The sequence below is a fragment of the Nothobranchius furzeri genome, chromosome 3 (assembly GCF_043380555.1).
Source record: "Nothobranchius furzeri strain GRZ-AD chromosome 3, NfurGRZ-RIMD1, whole genome shotgun sequence".
In the NCBI taxonomy this organism is placed as follows: Eukaryota; Metazoa; Chordata; class Actinopteri; order Cyprinodontiformes; family Nothobranchiidae; genus Nothobranchius; species Nothobranchius furzeri.
The window spans coordinates 84,870,057-84,889,112 of NC_091743.1; the positions used below are offsets into that span (position 1 = coordinate 84,870,057).

Genomic DNA, 19,056 nt, shown 5'->3' on the forward strand with positions numbered 1-19,056 from the left:
ATCACTGGCCAACAAGATGGAGGAACTCCAAGCCCTTTCAAGGACTCAGCCAGAGTTTCGGCAGTTTCGGAACCGCTGGAGGAGAAGATGCAAAGACGGATTCTCCAGAGAATCAAGAAAATGATGGACAACCCTGAGCGTTCTCTTCACAAGACTGTCCGACAACGGAAGAGTGTCTTCAGTCAGAGGCTTCTTCAGTTTCGCTGCAATACTGACCGCTACTGGAGACCCTTCCTGCCAACAGCCATTGTAACAACAACTCTTTGATGACTTGATTATTATTATTATTATTCTGAGCTACTACAGCAATCAATTTCCCTCTGGGATTAATAAAGTATTTTTGAATTGAATTTGAAGAAAATTATTTAAAAACATGAAAGTTTCATCGTATCCCTGTAATTTATTTATTTGGATCAATCTGTGCATGCAACAGTGCTAATCACCACTTTGCACAAATGATATCAGATCTATGCAATACAATGCAATCAGGCATTTTTATGTGTCTCTGCTCTTATGCTAGTCATCAGCTATGCTAACCCCTTCTATCGGTTTACGTACCGTTCTCCTCGGGTCCCGTGGCCTCCGGCGTGCCCAGGCGGCTCAGCTCCTCTGGGGCTTCTGGGTAAATGATGGCGGTGTCGCCGCGCTGCAGGTACTCTGCAATGCTCACCACGTGGCTGTCGCCGTCGTCCAGCTTCCGCTTGGCGAAGAAGTCCTCCAGCTCTGAAGTGCAATCCACGCTCTTGACTGCAGAGAGAGAAGAAGAGAGCGGCGCTGAATGAGGTGAGGGAGGAGGACGGATAAATTGGATTCCCTTCTTTCCCCCCTGAGAAATGTCTTACAGGAGAATATTGGGAACACTGTGGTGGAAACACGATGAGGATAGCCACCCTGAAACATTACAGCAGAGCTTTGGGGGGAATATATCTACATTACCGGGCTCCCTTGTCATACATCTGCTAAAACAAGAAATGTAACTTAATCCGTCTAAAAGTCGGAGATAGATGTGCTACTATGAGCTGTTAAGGAGCCATGTCTTAGAGAAACTTCACTGACCTAATTTACTCCCGACAGGAAATCTGATTTACGACTCAGGACTGTAAAATAAAAAAAACCAACCTCCTCGCTCACATGTACATACAGATACACTCAATCACGTCTTAATCGGCAGCAGAGCCACGTCTCGTTGTATCAGCTTTCACATAAAAGGTCAATCAAGTGGCTCCGGCTTTTGTTGGTTCTGTGTTGAACAGATTACCGAGGCCAAACCACAAGTCGGAGCAGCAAGGAGAAGAAAAAGACAGCGAGGCAGAGACATGCTCCTCCATAGCTGAGCAGAACGCGTCTTAAGCCAGCCAAAGTGCTGAGGCCACACAATGTGAAATTATTTCCCAGTCCCTTCTCTTCGGGGAAACTCTTAAGCTGCAGCGAGGAGATAGCTGCCTCCGAAAAAAAAACACCCAACACAAAACAAAAACTGGAGCTGAAAGAAAACGGCAGCCTTCATTAGTCAGGGGGACTTTAAAACTCACACACACACACACACACACACACACACACACACACACACACACACACGCACAGAACCTGAAGAGATTCTGGAGGCTGTCTGGAGCCCGATGACGTCTCATCAGGCTTCCTCCCCTGTTAATGAGGCTTTTAGACTTGGAGCCAAGGTGAGGTTTAAAGAGTGATTTGTTCAGCTGTGATGACTTCGCCAGCCAATTTGTGAAAGGTCAAGGTAGTAGATATTTGGATGTCAAAAATGGCACCCAAATGTCACCGGTGCCGATGGATCACTTTTGATAACGGTGACGGCAGCATTTGCAGCAATCTCATTAGCTTTGAAGCGGCTAAGCTAATTGAGCCTCTGGACTTCATTCTGAAAGCATCACGTGGGGATGGAAAAATCTAACCGTGCTCCTTTAAGGAGAAACGGAGGAAATCACCTGGATCAAAGTGTGCTTTGGCACCAGCGACGTGATTGAACTGCTCATGCCTTTAAGCAGAATCACATGTGATCTGGTGGCAGAGAGCTCCGACTGTATTGTTTCCAAAAGTCCTCAAAGTGCTGAAAATGGAAAACATTTGCTGGGGTTTTCAGGAGAGAAGAGTGGATGCGCGGAGACTAATGGGAGCTGAAAGGGAGGCAGGGCCGCGTGGCGTTCTGTGGGGTGACTTTGGTTTACCGGAGAAACGGCCAAAGCCAGTTGTTGGGGTGGCCAGGATGATCTCATGGAACGGAGGGGTGCGTGGCGGCAGATCAGCCCAACACCTCAAATGCAATATGGCAGATCGAGTTCAGCTCCACCAGAAGAAACACTTAGCTAACCGGGAGGGCTGGGAGCAGCATGTTCAGTCAGTTTGTTTTGAAGAAATCACCCTGACTGCCTGTAGATCGGCCTCGGTGGAGGTTGAATCAGCAGGAGTTTCACTTTAATTACAGCTTGCAGTTTGTGGTTTGTTCAGCTCGGATTTTTTAGGTTGCTAACCCAAAACCTGGACCCACCTAAAGCTAAAACCTACTCTGCGTTAAAGCTTCTTTGAGAAGAAAGTGGAGTTTCCCTTAAGAACAAGAACAAATATGCTGGGTTTCAGGTTATGCAGTTAAGACAGACGTTGGTATTTAACTATGTTCTCTCTTTTTCTCATGGTTTAGCAGATAACATGAAGAACATGTGGCTAAGACGTATTATTTAAAGAGCAAGTCACCCTCAAATCAACTTTTTTTGTTGACAAACTATATAAATGAGTGTCTAATTGCTCTGTAGACATGTTCAGTCAATAATTTGGCACTTTAGTGCATCTTAGTAAGCATTTAAATAATCTGCCTAAAACTGTCAGTGATGCACCGTCGTCAGGAAAAAACTCAGCACTGCATTTGAATTTAAATCTGCCGTCGCTATTAGCTAAGAGGTACACTATGATGTTAGATGGTACATTATGCTGTCACAATGTCGTGAGTGTGTGTATTTGTTAGTGGCTCCGCCCTCTCGGTCTGCTAGGCAACAGCATTTGCTGCATTTTTCAAACAGGAAGTGGGAGTTGAGTAAGAATCTGGCAGGGGGTGACTTGCTCTTTAAAGAGCAAGTCACCCCCTGCCAGATTCTAACTCCACTCCCACTTCACGTTTGAAAAATGCAACAAATGCTGTTGCCAGGCTAACTGAGAAGGCAGAGCTGCTAACAAATACACACACACAGGCTCACAACAGCATTGTGACATCATAATGTACCAGTTTACATCACAACATACCTCTTAGCCAATAGCGGTGGCAGATTTAAATTAAAATACAGTGCAGAGTTTTTACCTGACGACGGCAAAACACTGCCAGTTTTAGGCAGAATATTTAAATTTTAACTAAGATGCACTGAAGTGCCAAATTGTTGACGACTTAGACACTCGTTTATTTAGTTTATCAGCAAAAAAATAGTTTATTTGGGGGTGACTTGCTCTTTAAGCCAAACAAATGGCTTTTTTTCAAGATTTATGTGATTCTGAATAAGAAATGATCTAAATATTTTAAATTTCTTCAAGACAAAAAACAAAACAAAGCAAAAAAACTGACTGATCACGTTGATTTGGCCAAAAAGGAAAGCTCTAAACTCACCTGTACCGTTTCCAACTGCCTGCAGAGTGGCATCAGGCCCCAGGGCATCGAAATCATCTTTCATTTCATCTGCACAGAAACACAGAGGAAGAAAAATGAGGGAGGGAAGGAGGGAGAAGGGGTGAGTAATAGTGACAGTGAGGCCTTTAAGAAGAAGAAAAAGGTATGGAGAAGGCAATAAAGGCACCGCTGTGCATCGTAGCGTGCTGCAGCTTTATTCAGCATGCTTAATGAATGCTATCATCTGGGCCAGACAGTGACTTATTTACCTTTAACATGACAACAAGCGACAGGGGAGGCAAAGAAATCTTCAATCGCCAAGCACGGCGATTAAATACAACACAGAGCACATCCACCTGAGCAATCATAGAGCCCCAGCCAACACGCAGGCAGAGCTTATTACTCCCCGGCTGTGACGCCGCTGCAATCCCCTGCATGCACCATCACACTTGTTTTATCATATGTCATTTGGTGGACGCTTTTATCCAGAGCTGCTCCGACTGTTGTGCGCGGACACATTTTTGTGATTCGCCACAAGCCCTGGCAGAGAGTTGGCGCCTTGCTCCTGGAACTAAAAAGAATACAAGCCCTGACCACAAATGAGGAGTTGTAGCTGCAGAAACATTTCTCAGCGGCAGAAATAACCTCACTGGTCGGGGTAGACCTCAAGTGGGCGGGCCCAAGCAATCGATGTTTTAAAGGGAGCAACAAAAGTCAGGCCTTTAATTCTGCGTTTTACATGCATGACAATAAAGGAGAAAGTGCATTCTGGCCCTAAAGAGGCTGATCCATCTCTACAGCTGCGGGGGGAAAAAAAATCTGAAGGAATTTTAGCAGCGAGCCAAAGCAGCTAGAGTCCAAAAATCCAGACATCAAATTAGTAATCCAAACCGAGACAGGATTATAAGCATCTTGATCGAAAGAAAGGTTAAAGGTTTAATCAGTGGAGCATTTGGGTCACCATGGAAACCACACACCCGCGTCTCCCACTTCCTAGACCGCACACAAAAACAAAAGCTGTATTTAAAATTGTTGAACAGGTTAAAACTACTCTCTTTGGTGGAGTAAAGTCAAAGTGCTGGTCTAAGGGAACCTGAAGGGAGCCTGTTGGTGGCCTCTCGACTCTGAGAGGACGCCGCTTACAGACTCTAATACCAAAGTTTATCATTTGTAGTTCAAACATAACGTGTTAGGAAGTAATACGAGTTTGTTTGCAAAAATCGTGCTTCTCTAACTTCTAACTCTCTAGATAAATTTAGACCATGATTGTGTTAAAACCATCAGAGACAGCTAAACACCAGTTCAGTTACCGAGTCCTGATTCCTGTGACTGGTTACATGGAAACTGCAACTTTTTCATATTTTTAAATCATTTTCTTGAGCCAATATGTGCTAAAATGACTCTTTTACAGGGTTAATGACATTTCACTCAGACCCCACCGCCCTCTGTGGCCATAACACCATGCTTGCAACTTCAGAGTGGCAGTAAAGTGGAGCTGACGTGGCAGCAACAGAGTCTGTTTCTAGCCAATTTCCTGCATGTTTTAGATTGTGAACATGGCTGATTTGTTTGATGTAGTGATGAGTCACTCCTGTAGACACTAAAGAAGGCTGAGGAGAACTTTCAGCAGTTAGATTAAGGTGTTAAAAACATAAATACACGGCGAGGAGGAGAGTTTCACTTTTGGTTTGAATAACGGACACTAGGGGGTGCTAAAAGCAAGTAAAACTTCATAATATGCCTTTAACTCATTCACTGCCAGCCGTTTCCTGATTGATAACAATCTTCACTGCCAGCGTTTCTCACCATTTTTGCAGTTTTTTTTAAGAGTCACAGAACGTTGCGCGCTAGGATGATGTCGACGCCAAAACAACCAAAACAAAGCGGAGACTCACCTCTTACATCAGGAAGAGTCCACGCGTTTCAAGCGTTATCCGTTCTTTCATAATCCGTTGTCGAATTGTGATCGGCTGACGCTTTTCCGGTTCGCGCCTCACTTTTTTTTACAGGAACGGCCCAAAACGATCTCCAAACACATGGATGTTCTGCTTCCTGATCACGTGATGTGACGTATGCAGGTGAAGATCGGCTTTAGAGCTGAGATGTTTGTTCTCTCGGCGTGGGGGCTCGTTCCGATGCTCAAACAGTAAAAAATGCAAATGACGACTTTAGTCGTCACTGGCAGTGAATGGGTTAAACTCTGAGTGGTGTTGCTATTATGACCTCTATCTAGGGGTGGGCAACTCCACTCCTCGAGGGCCGGTATCCTGCATCTTTTCTTGCCAGTTGATTCACCTGTTCAGCAGCTCATCGAGCTCTGCAGAAGCAGGCTAATCACCTGCTGATTGAAAGCAGGTGTGCTGAAACAGGAAAAACACTCACATGTAGGATAGCGGACCTCGAGGACAAGGACTGCCCACCCCTGCTATAAAGTTACAATCCCACGGTTGTCTCCATCGTATGAAGTACCACAACCAAAATAGTCATAGTGGAAAAAGTTCTGCTATGACATGTTTTCATGGATAATTTATAAAGTGGACGAAATGTTGATGGAATCTCAAAAATTCATTGATTTTATTGGAGTTTTTCTAACTCTCTTCCTATTTCAGCATCACTACCTACAGCGTTGGCCTACACAAGCCCAGGTTCCTCCAGCCTAATCAGGGTAATGGCACCCAGACAGGCGGATTCGGTCCTGGCACAGGTGAGGCAGCTGTGAATAACGCCGGGATTGACGGGCTCATAAAGAAAACCCTCTTCTGACACATTCTTCTCCCCTCACGGTCGACGGGAGGACGCTGACCGGACAATCAGACTAAGAAGTCCCGGTCCCTCCTTCCTGCCTCGTTGGTACAAATTAAATCAAGGTGCTTCCGAGAACATGCGACCTCTGTTTTTTTTTTTTTTTTTTAATAAAACACCACATTGTGTTCCCCGTCAGCTGCGCCTGCAAGGACAGCCGTGCATTGTGGAGTCTTGTCCCCTCGGTTTTAAATAAGGGATGGAGAAACCTGGCTGAGATAATGCAGGAAAGGTTGTGGGTGTGTTGTTGATAATAATGCTATCCTGCTTACATTACTCCACACAAAAGCCAGAAGCAACAAGAATTTTTATTTTCAGCTGAAAACAATGGGATGTGGAATGCATTCTGGGGCTCACGATTCAGGGTTAGCTTGAAATTAAAGACCTGGCTTCGGTGGTGAGATGATAAATACCCGAGTAAATGGCTTCAGAGAATAATGACAGAATCCACTGGAGGGGTAGGCTCACTTCCTTCAATGCCAGGAGACGTTTTTTAGTTCTTCTTCTCTTCTTGATTTCATCCAAATGGCATCAAGACCAAAGCTGCTGTTTGGGAAACTAAACAGTTTTAGACAACACTCGATTAAAAAATACCCACAAGTATCAGATATCACGAAAACCTCCCACGTGGGTGCTCTCGGCATATTTCTGCATCCTCGTAGGCACCGTGTTTGCTTTGACTGCATGCCTTTGGTCTGACGCAAGGGATGACCAGTGGGATTAACTGGCCCTCCACTCTCCCCTATTTACCTTGGAAAACTTTTGTTAACTGCGGTCTGAAGGGAGGGATGGCTGCTTCCAGCAGGAGGTAGACTAACACCACATACACCTCTTGGCTCGGGCACCAACACACACACACACACTCACTCACTCACGTCCATGCCCATCCTGGGCTGCATTCAAATGGAACAAAGTGTCATTGTGGTGAGTTTATAGTCAGAAAAATGCAAAAGGAAGGCAGATTTTGCAGGAAACTGTAAACAAGTTCTCGTGTGTGTGTGTGTGTGTGTGTGTGTGTGTGTGTGTGTGTGTGTGTGTGTGTTCTAATCGGAGGTAAATGAAGTGTGTTTTCTCAGCAGTAAATCACACACAACTCGAGGCGGTAAGGTACACACCTCCTAGAAGAGTGATGTTGAGGTCTGGGCTCAGGAGGAGTCCAGACTACCTCAGCCTGACTGTAATTCCACCTATTTTCATAGCGGCTCTGATGGTGTTTATTTTGAAAACATTCCTATTTTTACGGCGGGTCGCCGCAGTCGCTTCAAGGTTCTGCCTGCGTGCGTTTCGCCTCCTGAATGGAGCAACACAATTCACAAGAACACAACGAGGACGGATTTGAGTTTCAGATGTTTTCAGACGCCAGATATTCTGTGTTTTCATCCCAATAATAGTGTTTCTGATCCGAATCAAAGCCTTGGCAGGATACATGGACGCCCAAAACACCGCACTCATTCTAAAATACGACCAACCAAACTCCTGGACGCGTTCGATGTTCAAATGGCAGCTGCAAAACTCGCTAAGAAAACAAGAGCCACTCTTCAACCAGAAACAGAAGCCAAATTTGGCAAAATCCAGCAAACGAGGAGCAAAAAACGAGCAGGCGGCGTGTCAGGAATCCTCCTCACTTAAAACAGAGCAGGTGATTTATTTGAAAGCGTCTGTCGGTGATGATGATGTCATGCTTTCCAGCACACCGCGTCCAGCCTCAGTGTGGGATTAAGGAATGTCAAGGACAGGCCCGAGATTGTGCCCTGTAATCATCCAGGAGATAAACTTTATTCTACCGTTTCTCTTCATCTCTACAGCACAAACGCCCCCGAGCCCTAGAACAGATGCAAAAAGTCACATGTTGGGGTAGAACAGACGACTCCCGCCACATTCAGACCTGCAGCAGCTCCCGATAGGGGAGTGACGACCAAATCATGAAGCAAGGAGGGAGGGTGCGGACTTATCTCAGGCCCGAGCTATGTGCTGAGGTATCACCGTAGACACTAAGGCACCGCGGAGGAAAAAAAACACACACACCAGGAGAAGAAGAAGAAGAAGGAGCAGGCTGGGAAACGCAGCACCCACAAGATTGGGAAAGAGACTCCCAAACGCTCTAATGAACTTGACTTGCTCTCCGAAATATGTCAGCCAGTTTATCACACAAGAAGCATATTATCTGGAAATTGCAACATAGTTGAATTACAGACATTATGGCACCGCAGGTCTTTATCAAATAAACAATTACCGTGTGCAATGACAGCCTGTTTATCCTTTATCTTGATTTATTTACCCAACTGTCTCCTGTTCCTTCCACCCAGCGAGGAGCTAATATGGAGGAATGTTGATACCCACTTCTTCTCGTTCCTAATAAATGCCCCCCCCCCCCCCCCCCCCCGCGTATTAAAATTTAAGACTGCCGAATGTTCCCCCAGTTTTTCGGCTAGTTCATTAGCAGAAATGAATAGCGAAGCCCGGCTCATTTAAATAGGCTGTCTTACATGACTTCTTGCCGCACTCTGTTCCCGTCACATGCTTCCAGGAATCATTGACTCTTATTATACATGTAAATGGCTATCATAAAAATAAAAATTTCATTTAAGATTGTTAATGACTTTTTTTGCAGCAGTCTGGGTTCCTTTAATGATTATACCCTGCCCCCTAATTAAAAGTATTTATCTTTCAAGCATCCGTGACTGGCAGGAGGGGGGTGGTGGGGGTGCCGTGTGCTCAGGGAAGACAGTCAGTCAAGTTTGTGAAGGCGTCACCTCCGCCCTCTCGCGTCTTCTCCTTCCCTGCCTTGTTGTTTCAGCTCCTACATTACTGTAAATATTTCTGGCTTTTTGGCTCAGAGCGGGACTTTTCTCTAAGCGTGAACCAAATGGTCCCCCCCGCCGCTCGCACGGAAACTGTTTATCACATCTGTTCTGCCGGGGGAGCGTCGCCGGGACTGCGCCATCAGACCCGGCTCCAACGCTGTTTGCAAAACGCTTTGTGTCGTTTGTTCAAGTCCACACGAGCGCCAGATGGGTGGGGTTTACGGCAGAAAGTAGTTCCACAAGTGGCAGGATGAGCACACAAAGTATCCAACAGTCAGCTTCGTGGTAGTTCCTGTGATTGGCAGCTCACCTGAACCCCCGCACATCTGGCAGAGCTCAGGGAATAAAAGCCAGAACCGCGTTTGTGCCGTTTGGAAGGAAGCTGGTGTAGAAAAGTATCACTGCTTTGGGTTTTTCAGCCCAATTTCACATCCCGTAACCTCAAAAAGGCATTTCAGTTACACGTCAAAGCATGCCACTCAGTCACTACTAGAGTGCTGTGATATTTGGTGGCAGCGTGTTGTACGATGACGACAAATTCAAAGAGCAAGTCACCCCAAAATCAACTTTTTTTTGCTGATAAACTACATAAATGCATGTCTAATCGTGCTGCAGACACGTGTCGTCAATAATTTGGCACTTCAGTGCATTTTAGTTCAAATTTGAATATCCTGCCTAAAACTGGCAGTGTTGTGCCGTCGTCAGGTAAAAACTCTGCACTGCATTTGAATTTAAATCTGCCACCGCTATTGGCCAAGAGCTATGCTATGATGTAAACTGGTCCTTATGATGTCACAATGTTGTTGTGAGCCTGTGTGTGTGTGTATTGGTTTGCGGCTCCGCCCTCTCGGTCTGCAAGGCAACAGCATTTGTTGCATTCTTCAAACATGAAGAGGGAGTGAAGTAAGTTTCTTGTAGGGGGTGACTTGCTCTTTAAGGAAAAACTCTGGGAAAGACCTTCGAGAATTTAGTGAACCCAGTACAGAAGCCTATTGCTCTGGTAGATTTCACAGTGGAAACATTATTCAGAGTTCAAAGGACTCACCTAAAGTTGGACTTTGTCTGACTGATGTGTCAGGGTCAGGGTTAGGGCGGGACTTAGGGTTAGGGTTATCGCATTCACAATCACAGTTTAAGTTGGAGAATTTTTTGACACTGAATATTTTTTTTGGCATGATGTCACAGAAACCTTTCAAATATTTTACGTGAGGAACACACTGTGTGGTTACCATGGCGATCCTAATGATTCACTCGCTGCAGGTTCAACATTACTTTAACTATTATCTTTTTGCTTAGATGACAAAAGAAGATGATGCTGGAGTTTCAGACGGCAGTTTCTGGTTTCGTATTGATTCTGTGTCAGATACTCACCCGTACCATCGACCGAGGCGCTCAGGATGTCGTTGTCGGGCCAGATGTGCTCGACGCCGCTGTCCCGCATCTCGTCGTCCTCCTCGTCCTTCGTCAGCAGGCCGTGGCTCTCGGCGCACGGCGACGCCTCCGGGTTGGTGAGGCTGGCCGGACTGCCCGTCCCGTTGATCAGCGGGTCTTCCTCGGACACGGGCAGCTTGTCCTCCTCCTCAGTCTCCGAGCCGGTCTCCACCATGTTCTCATAGTTCAGAGCTGCGACAGAGAGAAGAACAAAGGAAGTTGGTCAGTTTTAAGACATGAAAACTGAATAAAAAAGCATTTTACAAGGCCTCCCCCTCCTAGTTTGTTTTTCCTTTTAATTTGGTGCATTACAACTGAATTACAGCATCTGCGACTGGAATTTGTGACCCAACCACAGCGGTGAGCAGACAGCTGTCCAGGAGATGCAAGCCAAAATAGCCACTAATTTTCAGTCCTGCTGAGATGCCTCGGATGCCAACGAGCTGCACCTTTCAGATGGGCTCAGCTCTGGAGCATGCCGCTCAGGTCTGAGATGCTCCACATAGCACATACTGTACCACGGATCTGGCTGCTATGCACACAAAGGGCTCAACTTATAGTCATTTAGATTAATCACAGCATGCACCCCGTGGATGTGGACGCATTTGCATTGCCAGTGAAGTGAAACCATAAATGTAAATGTTTTTTAACTCGACAGGGCCTTTAGGCCTGCTGACACACACACACACATTAGAAAGCTCCTGAGCAGCATCAGCAGGGCTTGCCTGCTTCAACAGCACCCTGGTCCCTGACATATGCCTGCTTTTCTTAAAATAGACAGCCTGTAAATAAGGGCTGTGAACTCAATCAAAGGTGGCTCTCGTGCAAATTTGTCACCGCGCCGTCGGCTGTTTCTCAGCAAAAACGCACCGCGGCGTAAATCACTGCAGAAACGGACGTCAGTAGACTTATTGGAGCGGTGCAGATGGAGTGCGAGGCGAGCCAGGAGCAGGGCATCGCATGGGGACACACCTCATTGGCAGCTCGTACAAGAATGTTCTGTGGCGAGAGCCCGTCTTGGGAGGACCCAGCCGCCACAGAGAAGAGGTGGAGGCTGTTTTTAGCTCTATTTATGTTTCTGACACACACACAAAAAAAGCTGGAGCGAGCGCATCAATACGTCGGCAGAACTTTGTGACCCCGAGACGAATCTGAAAGCTTAATTAAAGCCGTCTTTAAGCCAAAGCAACAGCCACCCAAGCCTGAAAGTGTCCCTGCTTCTTGAACCTTCCCAGAACCACGAGTGCCAACCAGATAAAGTCCATGCACGACATTTTTGAAAACATTATACATATCAAAAGATAAGCCTCCCCACACCTCCTCCAAACACGTCTCCGTGCAATTGACTGGTCTGCACTTGCCTTCAGCGAACAACTGCACAACAGGTGCAAATTAAAATGAAAACAGGGCTTTGAAACGTGGGAGGGGAGGCGGCGGGGGGAGGTGGGGGAGGGGCTGGAGGGTGGGAGTGCGGTGACCTGCCTCGAATACCAATCGGCGGAGGAAACAAAACCTTTTCAAGAGGTGTGATCACAAGGGTTTAGGCAAGTTCAGACTCAGTAATGCTCCTCATGGCTGACAAAAAAGGCAACAGAGGCCGGAGACGTTAGGGGGTTCCTGGGTGGTCCACGTCCACCTTGGTCCACCCAGGTTTGTTTCATTTAAAATCAAAAAAGACGATTCTGTCAGCCTATGAAGTCCACACTTCAGGTTTTAAACGTAGTTGTTTGGAGTTCATCTCTCTGTTGCATCCTGTTCTTTGGGAGTTGTTCTCACCATCAGCTCTGTGTCCCCCAGCTTCCAGAGAAGAGGGAGGGTGGGGTGGCGGTGTTGATGGAGGGGGGGTTTTAGGAGTAGAGGGCTGCTAGAACAAAAGGCCGAGAGGCTTGGGAAGCTATCAACCCGTTCCTGTGAACCTGATCCCTGGATGCAGATTCAATGACGGCGGAGCAGGGGCCGTCTGAATGAAATTATCTAAGGCTGGACAGGTTTTAAAGGGCCTATTCTTCCCCAATAAAAAGAGCGAGGGAGCTTCTTTTTGTTTCAAAACACAACCACCGCAGCACAGCACACCGTTCCTGACTTCCCACATAAGGAATGAGGACGCGGAGCACCGCAGACCCGAGTAAACTTTTTCAGAACGCAAGTTTCTAACACTGTTCTTTCTTTCCCCTCTCTCTAATCGCTTGCGAAGTTTTGTCCTCGAGTTTCTGAACAAGCACGGGGGCGTTGAACTGTCGGTAAAAGCTACAGCAGACGCAATCTCCTCCGAACGTCAGCTGTCTACCTCCGAGAAGGCAAAATGACAGTGGGGTGCTCGTCAAGTCAAACGCGTAGTATTAACACGGAGAAAGCTGCCATTGTTGAGGTGCCACTGCTGACAGGAGCCTCTCCCTCCCCGAGCACCAAGCATTTATCGGTATTGTGTCACGTAACAAAGTAATTCTAACCTACTAATATTTCGCAGGCAGCTATTTCATCTCCCCCGAACCTCGCTCTTAATCAGCCTTTTGTGCAGCTTAGAAGAGGAGAAAAGACAAAGAGGAGATAATGTTTACTCCTCAAATGCCTCTTCTATCCTTTTCTTACCTTAAGTGTCATCCTTGACAAAAGTAACGATGGATTTTTTTTTCCCCTCTGCTACCTGTTTGCTGTGACTTGAGCTTTGCGGATAATTAAAATGACACATATAAGATTGTGATTCTTGTTTAATACCAGGTTTGAAACCATCTGACATAACCCTTTCACGGGCCCGACATTATTCCGTCACTCAGCAGACAGAACGGAGCGAAAGCTAATATCGATTAGGGCGACTGGGAGCTTCAGCGTCTTATCGGGTTTTAGAGCGAAGGAGGAATAAAACAATCCTTCAGATGTGACAGAGCAGAAGTGGTGTTAATCTAGTGCCTGGAAACAAACCTCCAATGGTAAATGACTGTGTTTAGAAAGCATCTGGTTTGACAGCAAACACAGAGCGAGAGCAATCAGAAAAGCTTTCAGTGTCAGAGTTATTATCAACTCCTGCAGAACACACGGATCAGTCACTCCGGCAGGGCGGACGACTCGAGGTACACCGGGGGTATCACCGAGCGACGACTAGTTGGAGATGCGTTTACTGCATTTTCAGACTAAGAACTAAACTGAGAAGTCTTGGAGACAATCTCAGGACTCTGCTGCTTTGCTCACTGATACATTTGCAAGGTTTCCCAAAAAAAAGTGTCTTAAAACAATCGCAAGCGTTCGCACTTTCCTGGCAAAAGTTGCAGTGTATTGTTAGGACTGTATGGGCAGCTTGAACCTGCTTATAACCCATCTATACCCAGCGCTCATCATCAGATGTGAACGTGTAATCTTCACAAGGAGTTGGGCACCAAACTCAGCAAAGATACAGTTAAGACACTTTTGTAGCTAAATCGAGTTCCAAGAATCTTCCTGGGAGAACAAACCGTCAGCGCCACGTCAAATGACTCATTTTCACCTGAGTCTTTGGCATTTCTTGGTAATCGATGCTTTTCTTGGAGATGCGCCGTGATTCCAGCTGCTTAGAGCAGCAACGTAAGCACAAAGAACACATTTTGCAACAGAATCCAGCCTAAAATTCTGTCCTCCTTCCTGTTAAACCCAAGTTCAGAGGTGTTCCGCCTGCGGGCTGCAAGAAAGAATCAGTTGCTAACAGGTATAATCAGATTTATTTAACAATCCCCAAGTAGCTGTTCAGGAGGCTGTATCAGAAGCCCTTCCTGCTCGAGTGCCAGAGCCAGAGCGAAACGGAGCTCTAACCGAGGTGATCGCTGCGGGGAGGATGACTAACACCCACGTTGGTGCTCTCATGCTAACCCCGGCTGACTTTTTTTTTCTAGTCAAGTGTCGAGGCTTAGCTCCAGGTGACACGCTCGGCCTCCTACGCCGATAATGAGCCAGGACATTCTCCCTATTGGACGATAACTGCTCGCGCTCGCTCCCTGTCTCATGAATGTGAGGCAAGCGGATCACCTGGATGGCTGCGAGGGGGATGCAGGAGCGCTACGTTAGCTGGGCTGTCTGTGTGTGTGTGTGTGTGTGTGTGTGTGTGTGGGAGGGCATTAAGGTGGAAGCGAGGTCGCTGCCTCGTGGCTATGGCCGGTGGTAGCGGATTCTCATGATGACCTTTTGTCTGCCGTTGTTCCTGTCTGCAGCAGTTTAAGCACTTCCTTGGGTTACTCTTCCTCCTGACTGATGGAAGCTTGTTTCTCTCTACAGTTTCCTCTTTTATTCACGGTTTTAAACGGTCTTGATTTATGACGTAACGTCGGATTTAGGTCTAGATGTCGGGGAGGGATTTTATTCCGGAACTGACCAAACTTTTATTGCTTTCTCTTTCAAAACAATGTATCTCCAGGAAATGATTGTCCTAAAAAAAAGCCCCAGCCCAAGTCAGACCAGACAAAGGAAATGCAGACATGTTTGGATATTTTGTGCTATCTTGTCTCAGGATAATGGTGTGATGGAGCACAAGGGGCAAATCGGGGCCAAGTCGGTGAAAGGACGGTGGCAGAGGGCAAACAAAAGCTCTGAAAAGAGACGGAGAGAGTGAGGGGTGAGGGCCGGGGGAGGGGAGCGGGCGACTTGGGAGAGACGATGAATGGTGAAAACTCACTGAAGTGTAAAGGCAACCTGTGTGTGTGTGTGTGTGTGTGTGTGTGTGTGTGTGTGTGTGTGTGTGTGTGTGTGTGTGTGTGTGTGTGTGTGTGTGTGTGTGTCAGAGCGTCTGTCTGGCCAGCATGTGTGTGTGTGTACCGCGCCGGGGGAGGGGTGTTGCTGAAAAGTGAAGTGAGTGTTTGTTTGACAGATATAAGTTGTTGAGGGCAACACATATTCTTTAAAACAATTTAGGTGTTTAAGAGACGTGTTTAACCTTCGTTAACACTCTGAAGAACAACCGACAGGAAGTTTAACTAGTCGATCACAAAATACAATCAAGCTCACAGACTTTAATACTAAACATGGCTTCAGTCGAGGCAAGAATATGAACACAACAGTGTAAAAACGTGGATGTTATTCCTTACCAAGGTGCATTTTCTTGATTGATATCAAACGCCTCATTTCCCCCAAATTATTTATCTGTTTTTTTTATTCTACAGCAAACTTTAAAAAAGTTTTAAAATCATTCTTTAAAGAGTTTCCAATTTTTTTTCTCATTTGCCCATGAGAGAACCTCGCTCTTGTGTTTTTAAAAAGCGTCAAGAGTCTTGAAAGACGTCTGGAAAATGTCTCAAAATGTTCTTGAAGAGTCTCGCAAAACGTTTAGAATTTTATAAAGGTTCCAAACTTTTCCAGGAGTCTCGTGCTTGCTGGAATTTTGAAAAGACCAAAAAAATTTTTGAGACAAAGTTGATCTCAAAATAGTCCCAAAAAGATTCCGGATGTCTGGAAATTGTCTCGAAATGTCTCTTTATTTTCTTGTGAGTCTTGATCAGTTTTCGTGTCACAAATACTTTTGTAAAAGTCAGAAAGCTTTAAGAGAAGAACTGCAGAGTTCTTTCAGACGCTTGAAATTTGCGCCAAAATGTTTGCAAATGTTCTCACAGAGGTTTCACGTTATCCTGTACCGCGTATGCAAATGTTCTCAGTGTACGCTCATGGGTCTCAGGGCCATTCTGTCATGTCGCAGCAATTTTTAAAAATGCCTTTAAAAGAAGCTAATTTTCTTCCTAATGAGTCAAAAACATCTCGTCAGAGTCTTAAACTATTCTTAATTTAGTTTCTGAAAAATAAAAGTTTCGGAGGGGAAGGGGACTGATTGAGCTAGAATGTAAACAAAAACAAAACGGGACAACCAACAAGTTAAGGAACTTTGTGACCAAACACCATTTCAGTGTGAATCCTAACATTTTCGTGTCTCTGGCTAATTTTAAACAACTTCTGAAAAAAAAAACATCTAATGTTTTTTTTTTTTGGAAATAAAACAACAGTAAACGTTTATGTGGACCTGCTCTGTTGTCTACTTTTGGGGAAAAGACGCAAACAGTGAAATCAATGTAGAATAAAAATCATTTCATCTAAGGCTGGAGTCCCAATCGAGGCGTGTTTTAAAGCCGTTTGATGGTTTGGCGTGATGGGAAACTTCCACCCTCGCAGCAACACGGACTCTAATTCAATTATTGCGCCGTTTATTTGCAGAGGAGGCCCCGGCAACAGACGGGGGGGGGGGGGGCTTCGAGGTTTGCTCGACAGCTCAGAGGTCCCACCTTTGCCGGGTCCTGCATGGAACCACCATCTGTGCCCCCCCTCCCCCCCCCCCCCCCCCCCCCCCCCAACTCACACATGTTCCTGCCTCCAACAAATGTTGGGAGTAGAAGCCCTCCTCCCTCCTCCCCTGTCACACAAGCCAAAGAAGAAGAATAAAAAAGACACAAAAGCTTCCCCCGGCTGCCCTCAGGACTCCCAGGCCAGGAGAGCGTATGGGGGGGGGGGGGGGGGGGGAGAAAAACAGAGGAGGTGGGTGAGGAAGAGGACGAAAGGGGGAAGGGTTACAGATCGCACATATAAACTGAAAAAAAACCTCCAGCTCAGGTGAGCTTCCCTTCACCCGTCAAGCAACCGAAAGGAAGGGGGGGAAAAAAACGGTTAAAATTAGAAAATTTAATTTATTTGATAATTTCCCAGAATAATTAGAGTTAATATGGGTTAATTAATATGCAAATCTCTCAGCAGATGTTCAGCAGCGAGGCTGTGCACGGCTGAGGAAAAAAACAGCCCCCGTCTACTTTCTCCTGCCTGGTTTTGGCTGTCAGTTATTGGGCCGTAATTACTGTAACTAACCAAACACACACACACACACACACACACACACACACACACACACACACACACACACACACACACACACACACACACACACACGGATAGAGGAGGGAGGGGTGAAAGGAAAAAGAAACTGGATGAACTGCTTCCAGTTTCGGAGACGAAGAGGTGCTTCTCACACACATAAAGGGAGACCATCGCTAATTTCCCCTCTTTTCTAAAAGCCCTTTTATGCTCCCAGCTGAATGAAAGCAGCTCGTGCTTTAAAGTATTAGAAATTTGTGCGACTTTGTGTGTTTGTCTAAATGTAAAGAAGCAGCAGAGAGAAGACGGCGACAAGAGCACCTGCAGGTTAATGGTGCCGAAACACAGATGTGACGAATCAAGATGAAAAATAGTCCAAAATTAAACACGCAGTGAAGGAGTAAAAGGAGATTTTTTGAGGGGAAATTAAAAAAAGTACTCTTTTTAATCACATAAATAAACATTTAGAATTTAATCAATATAAACTTCGAGATTTAGCAGCTTTTTTGTTAGTCAAATTGGTAATTTTCTTGCTTTTTTTATCAAATGTTTTAATTAAAATAACAATTAGAATGTTTGTTGTTGATGTAAATATTAATTTCTAAAGTCGGCTTCAACAGAAAAAGTTAGATCTATGGATTCTTCCCTAGGGAGGGAGAAAGTATCAGTCTATCTCTGGGTTCTCCTGTGGTCAGACCTCTCCGATAATAACGTGATAGCAGCTGAGTGAGTGAGTGACTGTGTGTGTGTGTGTGTGTGTGTGTGTGTGTGTGTGTGTTTTGTCTAAATCGTTTCTCTTTCTCCTCTTTCTCTTCATCTCCACCTCCTCCTAGTCTCAGAGGAACACTGTGGCTCAGCGCCCCACCCAACATGTACGCTAGCAACATGCATCCACATAAATAGATACACACACACACATGCACACACAAACACACACGATAACATGGCATGTGGAGGGTTTTTATAAATAGGATCACACATGGACAAACACACTCAGGTGAAGGAATCTGCTGAGCTGGAGGTCAGCTTTTGGAGTCGTTATCAAGTCTTATAGAGCCTGACTGGCTGTGTGTGTGTGTGTGTGTGTGTGTGTGTGTGTGTGTGTGTGTGTGTGTGTGTGTGTGTGTGTGTGTGTGACATTGCCTCACTAGAGCCACCATGGCCTTGCAGCGCCAGTGTGATAACACATCTGCTTTGGATTCATCTGTTTATGAATCACTCTTATCGGCCTCTCGAAGTGCTACACTGTGGGTGTGTGTGTTTGTGCATCTAACTGTGTGTGTGTTTCCCTGGGTTTGTGTTGTTGGGTGTATTTAAATGGCAGGAAAAAGAAGGGATGGTGAAATAAAAGTATTGTTTAAAATCTGCATAAAGAATTTTGTTCTCTTAGAAAGCTAAAAATATGTATATGTATATATATATATATATATATATATATATATATATATATATATATATATATATACATTATTATTATTATTATTATTATTATTATATATTATTATTATATACACACAACAAAAACTGAGTTGGGTGAAGTGTAATGCGTCCAGTTTTCTATTTTAAATTCTATTGGATCCTTAAACACTAATTATAATAATA

General features: G+C 45.4%; 1 protein-coding gene across 6 annotated transcripts in view; it reads right to left on the reverse strand.

Moving 5' to 3' along the window:
• The window catches only part of zeb2b (zinc finger E-box binding homeobox 2b), a 95,123-nt gene that overhangs the window by 12,670 nt on the left and 63,397 nt on the right, over window positions 1-19,056 (reverse strand). For 4 of the 6 annotated variants that reach the window (XM_070549657.1, XM_070549656.1, XM_070549659.1 and 1 more), the window contains exons 3-5: window positions 10,588-10,842; window positions 3,611-3,679; window positions 559-747 (exon numbers count right to left, since the gene is read on the reverse strand). In XM_070549657.1, the coding sequence (XP_070405758.1) occupies window positions 559-747; window positions 3,611-3,679; window positions 10,588-10,842 (513 nt within the window). The remainder of the gene's footprint in view (window positions 1-558; window positions 748-3,610; window positions 3,680-10,587; window positions 10,843-19,056) is intronic. The other 2 variants (XM_015958054.3, XM_070549658.1) reach the window with 1 other exon arrangement.